Source organism: Candida orthopsilosis, assembly GCF_000315875.1.
Source record: "Candida orthopsilosis Co 90-125, chromosome 3 draft sequence".
NCBI classification, from domain to species: domain Eukaryota; kingdom Fungi; phylum Ascomycota; class Pichiomycetes; order Serinales; family Debaryomycetaceae; genus Lodderomyces; species Lodderomyces orthopsilosis.
Genome location: NC_018296.1, coordinates 256018 through 263793, shown reverse-complemented (window position 1 = coordinate 263793; position 7776 = coordinate 256018). Strand labels below are relative to the sequence as shown.

The 7776-nt window shown below is 37.3% G+C and overlaps 3 protein-coding genes across 3 annotated transcripts; 1 reads left to right on the top strand and 2 right to left on the bottom strand. All coding sequences in view use genetic code 12, as the record gives it.

Moving 5' to 3' along the window:
• Window positions 1-2382: 2382 nt before the first annotated feature.
• Window positions 2383-3063, top strand: CORT_0C01240 (Opt5 oligopeptide transporter; the record flags this gene model as incomplete). Its single annotated transcript, XM_003868357.1, has 1 exon — window positions 2383-3063. The coding sequence occupies one exon, from the start codon at window positions 2383-2385 to the stop codon at window positions 3061-3063; it is 681 nt and encodes a 226-aa protein (XP_003868405.1).
• A 687-nt stretch (window positions 3064-3750) lies between these two features.
• On the bottom strand, window positions 3751-5297 carry CORT_0C01230 (Van1 mannosyltransferase; the record flags this gene model as incomplete). The annotated part of the gene is made up of 2 exons (XM_003868356.1): window positions 3751-5170; window positions 5236-5297. 2 exons carry the CDS (start codon window positions 5295-5297, stop codon window positions 3751-3753), a joined length of 1482 nt encoding a protein of 493 aa, XP_003868404.1.
• Window positions 5298-5750: 453 nt separating this feature from the next.
• CORT_0C01220 (Pgm3 protein) lies at window positions 5751-7766 on the bottom strand (the record flags this gene model as incomplete). Its single annotated transcript, XM_003868355.1, has 1 exon — window positions 5751-7766. One exon carries the CDS (start codon window positions 7764-7766, stop codon window positions 5751-5753), a length of 2016 nt encoding a protein of 671 aa, XP_003868403.1.
• Between the last annotated feature and the right edge of the window lie 10 nt (window positions 7767-7776).

Here is a 7776-nt window from a genome sequence, read left to right as displayed (position 1 = left end):
ACACACATACACACACACGTAGTTAACACAAAATATTGAAAGACAAAGACTCGTCCAATATACAGTACCACACTCCAATTGAGAAGCACACGTTTTTCAAAACATGTATTTTGTATATAATGTACAAGATCTGGAACGATATATAGAATGTTCTTCTGTTGCTACTAGTAGGTGTGATATTGGAAGAGTATGTGGAGCGAGTTACTATAACAAGTCTTGGTATGTTGATGCTCTGCTGCTATTGCTGCTGCTGCTGCTGCTGTTATTACTGTTTGATTGATGAAAGAATAATAACGTGTTTTATTGTTTATTGTTTATTGTTTATTGCTTATTTTTAGTACTGTGTTATTGTGTAATTGGGTAGTGTATTATTGTTCAACTTCAATAAGGTAGTGTACTTTGTTACTGTATTACTTTAGTACTTTAAGCTTTTAAGAATGTACGGCGCCTTATGTTGTTTCTCTATGTTGCAAAAGCCTTTGAACAGAGGACTTTTGTTACGTGTCATCTTTTAATACCAGTACGGTAAAAGAAAAATGCTTATTAAGGCAAATCCCCATGTGGCATATACAGTCATAAAGTAAGCACTTTCTACCATGCAACAATGCAAGAGCCACGTTTATTCTCCTATCTATGCAACGAGGCTTCAAAATTCTTTATTACTAGGTCGTACTTTTGCTGGTGGTTGGTGGGTCTTGAGAAAAAAATAATAAAAAAAGTAAAAGCAAAGAAAAGAGATTGGAATCAAAAGAAAGATCGACTTATCACACGTTTTTCGTACCAATCCCCTCATCAGAATACACTTCTAATTAAATACCTCTTATTTTACTTCTCTTTGGTGTCTTACTGATGCTCTAATCCTGTTTGGTTTCCATGTTTTGGTTCTCACGCAGTGGGGAAGGGTGTGTATTCATCCAATGTCACACACAAACACACCTCAACTCCTGTTCTTGATCAACTATCCCCTTTTTTTTCAATCGATCCTCTACGCACTACTTGAACATTCTTTTTTGTTGTTCTCCACCAGTTCTTTGCAAGGTACTCCTGGTACAAATTTCCTAATTCGAAAATGCTGCTGGGCTATATGATAGTGTACACAAAAAGTGTGTACTGCATATAAAAATAAAGTTTCAAAAGGAAATTAATCCGATCTGCATTAAAATATTTTCCGTAAATGAAAAAATGAACAAGCAGAGAAGTATTGGGTTGGATTGTGATTTCGGGAAAATTCAATTTAGGGTGGTACTGGATTGGGTAGAGGATACTTTTTGGAGATTAGTGTCCACAGAAGCACAATTTGAAGAGTCTCTAGAGCTCAGAATTCTATACCGATGATTCTCTGTTTCTCTTCCCCTGTCTTTACCCCCCGATTGCCTCCTCCACATGTTACTCTCGATGCGTATAACAACAAAAAAATTTCTAATACAAATAAATCTCATAACCAGTAAAACACAAAAAACAAAAAAACACCAAGATAGGCCATGTGTGCCAACTCTATAAGCTTACAATAAATTGATTATCAGACATGGCTGAAACAACAATATAATCTAAACAAGATCTATTAACTAACAACGTACTTGCAAAAGTTGCTTATAATTTAGGTTTTTGTGTACAAGACACAAAATAACGTTCGAAATCGAAAAATTTCAAATCTGAATTAAGACGGGTTTTGTGTGTTGTAACACTCTAGGCGAAAACCCAGTACTTTCAAATTGAAATGGTGGATCATTGAATTCCGAGATCTAGATCGATGAGTATTTTGAATTTACGAGAGATAAGTCATTTTGAGATTTAAAGAAATCTGGATAGAAATCTGGATAGAAATCTTTTTAGGTGGAACCATCGCACTTTTACAAAATCCACATGTAGAATAATGAACACCCTAAGCTGGGCTCTCAATCAATACTTTTTCAACTGTTGGATTTGACTGTGAGTTGAACCTCCCAAAAGTTCTTGATACCTTCCTTATTAGAAATGGTAGCATTGTTTTTTTCTTTCATTCACTACAATCTACAAAAGGCAGTATCAACAAAAATCTAATCTGATGCTTCAAGCCTGACTTGCGAGAATTCGATAATACATGTGGATGTAATTATCAGCAGGTCTAGAAGCTAGACTAGTCGTATACATAGAGTGACGATATTTCATTTGATTAGGGTGTCTGATTGAACAGCAAATCTAGACTACAAAAAAAATTAGGAATAATTTGATAGAAGGAAGTAGCTCTATTTCCTTTCTGTCACTCCTCTCGAAATTGGTTGGTGCAGTTTTGATAGTATATGTTTTCTTATTTTTGGAACTAAACTTTTGAGAATTTTCTTAAAAGAATGCTTTGGAGGTTTCTCACTTAGCGGATACACTTTTACCCCTTATGATTTGAAGATGGGACATTATGCTAAAGTCCCGCCTCGTGCTATGTTTAGAACCCAGTTGTTGTCTGTATTCGCCACTGCTTTTATCCAGTTGGGTATTTTGAATTATCAAATTACTGGTATCAAAGACTATTGTGATCCAGAGAATTCCAAAAAGTTCTTCTGTTACGGTACGACTACATTTTATAATGCATCTGTTTTGTGGGGTGTCATTGGTCCAAAGAGGGTATTTGGGGGTCTATACCCTGTGTTGAAATATTGTTTCCTTATTGGGTTTCTTGCTGGTTTAGCTTGTGTGGCTATAAAGAAGTTGGCGCCGAGGAAGTGGACCAAGTACTTTGAGCCTGCTGTGTTTTTGGGTGGTTTCATTGGCTGGGCTCCAGGAAATTTGTCTTATAGCACTGGTGGAGTGTACTTAGGCTATGCAATGATGCACCATGTGAAGCACAAGTATGAAGCTTGGTGGCAGAAATACAGTTATCTTTTTGGTACAGGTATTGATGCTGGTATTGCATTCTCTTCCATCATCATTTACTTTGCAGTGCAGTACCATGAGAAGGATATTGATTGGTGGGGAAATAACGTTTCCTATTCCGGATTGGATTACCAAATGAGAGTTTCGGGGTCTCGATTGGATGTTGCTGATGCATCTGATGGCTATTTTGGACCCAGAAAGGGAAATTTTCCGTAGGTATAAACACAAAATTCATGATTTTAGCTCTAGGTTATGCGTTGTATTAGAATTTTCTCTTTTTAGTTTAGTTAGCGAAGGCTATTAGCAATAAATGAGTAGGTCTTGAAGAGTGTTAATTTTTGCGACAGAATTGTGCAAAATGGAATTGCAGCTTGGATTAAGGCATTTAAGAAGAATGCATAGTACTCAATCAAAGACATAGATGAAAGTAGGCTAGTATCTTGAGGTGTCTATACTAAAAAAAATTGGATTATCGATTAAAAGCAACTAAATGGTTGCGAAAAATCACCTGGTACAACAAACCTAACTTGCTCAAAAATTCAAAATCCCTTCCCCATATAAATCAATTTAAAAATTTTGGACCTCGATGGCGTATTGGACTTTAATGATTTGTAAACGTAACAACAGTTTTGAGAGAATTTCTAGCTCTTGAAAATTGTTGGGTTCGATTCGCTTTGGGAGGTAAAGTCAAAATATTTGCACAAAGAATTTATATTATGATGAACTAATATGGATGAGTGAACAATCTCTGAATGTAATTTATATCAAACGATATAAGTACGTGGATTAAAAAATCCTGCCTTCCTACTGATGTATAAATCGACTACCTTTTTTTTTCGGATTAAAGGTGAAAGTAGTTCCAATTAACTTCTATTTTATTCCGTTTATTGTACAAAATCTATATTAACTATGTTTAGCTTTCCTCCTTCGGCTTCTTTCCAATTTCGATATCTTTTGCAAATCATCTTCACTGGGTTCATAGATATGCCAAATTGTGTAATGAGGCAAACCGCCAACGCGGAAACCCATTTTTTTGGCCATTTTTCCAAACGCCTCAGTCTCAGCATGGTTCAAGAATGTGAATGCTGGAAAGTGGACGCCTTGGCGAAAGATTTTGGCTCTGGCCAAAATTGATACTCCTCCAACACCATCCAAATCAACTACTTCACGAGGATTACCATTTGGATCACGAATATAGGCTAAATGGGCACGCCATGTGGGGTATTCAGCATACCCTTCGACAATGACATCATCTTCAGCCAATGTTTTAGCAAGTTCCAATGCTGCATCTGACTCAATCCATGAGTTCAAATCGTATGGTTGTTCATTCCCCAAAAATGTAGGCAAGGGACGCCAGACATTGGGAACCATGACATCATAATCATGCAGCATAAGTTCTTCAATCACATTTCCTGGACAGGTCTCTATATCTACGTCTCTCCAATAAACCCACGAGTGATCTGCCTTCAAGGCACTAGAGGTCAACCAGTTTCTAGCTCTACCCATTAATTTTCTTCGTATACCTTGGACTTTGACTGCATGACGATCACTGAATCCTTGTCCAATCACCTGTCCAAAATCTTTCTTAAAAATCGTGACAGATCTAAATGGGGTTCTGTAATTTTTATGGTGGGTTTCTGGGTTACTGTAGGCCTTTTTGACGTTTTCCATATACGAAGGTTCCATATAAGATTGGTACAAATCATTGGAGCCTTTCACTTGCGCTCCATTTTGTTGTTGTTCTTCTTCTTTTAATAAATCAACCAAAGTACCGTTTTGCAATGCCATTGAGTATCTGAAAACAGTTTCTAATGTGGTATCATCTGGAGAACAGTCTGATACAAGGAACGCAATATCTATCAACAGGTGGTCGTAGGTTAAATTCATCAAATTGTAAAATGCCATGGGCAACACATGTTCAGCGTTTCTCAAAGGCATAAGAAATAGCACAACATCACCTTTACTGTTCCCATCAGATGAGCCTTGATAATCGTTCAAGTCAAAGTATTCAACATTATTTCTTTTCAAATCATCAGTTGTAATTTCCATTGGATCTGTAACTTCTTGTACACCATCTTTGGTAACTTTAAATTCTTGGTGATCATTGTTGAGTAAGTCCTCCTCTTGTTGTTGTCGCTGGAGCTCTACCTCTCTTTCTAGATTATCTTCAATATCAGATTTTGAAAGTGATGGAAGTTTCGGACTGTCACCGACAATAACGTTGGAATAAATAGTATACGTGAGTAGTACAAGTACAAGTGTATAAAATATCCTCTTGATTAATATACGATTAGAATGTTTCTTCGGAGTAAATTTGTTAAATCTAGTATCAAGGTTAGTATCAACGTGGGTGTGAAAATAAATGAGGAGGGGGGAAGCTTAACATACATCGGTAAATCAGTATTCTTTTTGGTGCCATAAAGGTCAGGCGTCAAACTTCGTAACGACATCGGGGATGGTTTATTTAGTAGACAATATGGTACAAGGCGTTAGACAGGTGTCGATCGAAATCCAAGGGAAATAATGGTTGACTGAATTGTTATTTTTCTTGTCTGTACCGATGATCACTTTGTTTTCGTAAAATTGACAACTGAATGTTTTTTTTTGGGATTCATTGATCGAGAAAAACACGCTACCATTGAATTGCCTAAGAGCCACAGATATCTATATCGAGGATATAAGAGACGACATTTGTTGAGAGAAGAACGTGAGAAACAGGGGTTGAAGCCACAGGGAAGTAAGAAACTGGCGTCAAAGCACTCGAAGCTGCACCCATGTCTACAAACTGAACGATTACAATCTAGTCCTCAATTGTCTACGAAAACTTAAAAGATCTACCACATGCAGGTTGATCAACATCACTAGTCAAAATACGAGCCACTCTATTCAAAATATCTTCATCTTTATGGCTTCACTTCCTCTAATCCATACTCCTTAGGCTTAAACCATTCTCTTTTTAGCGTCTCCCAACAATCACCAGCTACTTTCAACGCATCAGACTCGCTAGTACTCGATTTACCTTCAATGTAAACTTTCAATTTTGGTTCAGTGCCTGACCCGCGACACGTGAACCTGACTGAAAGATCTTGGCCATTTTGTGGTTTTGCAACCGGCTCAAGAACTGCAGTAATCATTTGTGAATGAGGATCAACTGGTAAAATCGGCTTGTGATCTGGCGCAGATGAGTCGAATCCAATAGTTAAATCACGCCAGTATGTTACCTTGAAGTCACCGATAGTTTGAGGGGATTCATGACCTGAGTAGGAATATCTTACCGATTTGAAAATCCTGGGGGTAAGACTAACATCACTTAGCCGGTAATACCCATTTAAATCTTTAAACCATCCATATTCCTTATATCCCAGTTCAAGCTTGTCTATGACATTCACATCGCCTTTGCTGAACCATTGTTGGTACAATTGCAAGAATACAACGGCAGCAGAAATCCCATCTTTATCATGCACTAAGTTGAACATGAATCCAATTGCTTCTTCATATCCAAAAGGAACAAAGTGCCCCTGATTCTCCAAGTCAATGGCTTTGTTTCCAATCCACTTGAACCCAGTTAATGTATCAATAAAATTGAAACCACACTTCTCTGCCATTGATTTCAATACTTGTGAAGAAACAGTCGAGTTTAACAAATACGTATTGGATAGTTTTGCCTTGTCCAAGTTTTCAATCACATACATGGCGAATAAAAATCCAATTTCATTACCCGTCAATTGCCTGAATTTACCTTGTTTATCAACAATAGCAACACTAAAACGATCAGCATCAGGATCACTGGCAATAACTAATTTGGCATTTGTTTGTTGTGCTTGTGTAATTGCCAAGTCTAATGCTCCCTTTTCTTCAGGGTTGGGAAAACTGACAGTCGGAAAAGAAGGATCAGGTTTGCTTTGCTCTTCAACAACACTATAGCGATTTGTTTCGAACAAATTGATGCATTTTTCAAAAATCTCCAAACCTACTCCATGCATTGGAGTATAGACGAAATCAAAATCTAGGCGGAGTTCTTTAACAAGTTTGTCTTTAACAGCAGAAACATACTGTTTGACAATTTCATGTTTGATACATTTCAACTTATCCCCTTTTATACCATTTTCAAAGTTTTCAACGATGCGCCAAACATCATCACTCGATGGCTTTAAGTTATTCTCAATCGATTGAGCAATATCAGCATCTTGGGGTGGGATTATTTGACAACCATTAGCGTAATACACCTTGTATCCATTGTCATTAGCTGGATTATGCGACGCTGTAATCATTACACCACCAGATGCATTCAAATGATCAATTGCAAATGGAACCAAAGGTGTGTGGACATACTCTCTACTAGCACTGTCATCATTTTTAAAACTTCCCTTGTATAACTTCAAAGACTCAGTTGAAAAGTTTTTGGTAGATCCAAGGTAGTATACAGTGAATCCCTTAAGTAGTGCCACACTGGCTAAAATTTCCGCAAATCGCTGTGAATGAAATCTGTGATCGTATCCAACCACAATTGAAGGATTAGTGAATTTGGTCAAAAGGTATTCAACTAAACCTTGAGACGCTTGTAAAACGGTCACATCGTTCATATGAGCAAATCCAGATTCCATAGATGATCTTAATCCAGCGGTTCCAAATGCGATACGTGGGTACAATTTTCGTTGTAGTTTGCTATAGTGCTTATTCTTGACGAGGTTTGATATCTCTGCTTTTGTTTCTTCATTTGGGTCAACTAACACCCAATCTTGAGCAATTTGCTCTAGCTTATCCCGTGATATAGCTGACATTGTTGTATAATCGCAGTTGAGAATGTAAAGAAGAAATTGCGATTTTGGATCTTTTGCGCAAACGTTCGATGATGAGATGCGACAATATGGACGCGACACAAAAAATATAGAGGATACTAAAGAGCACACACATTTCATCTACATGTTA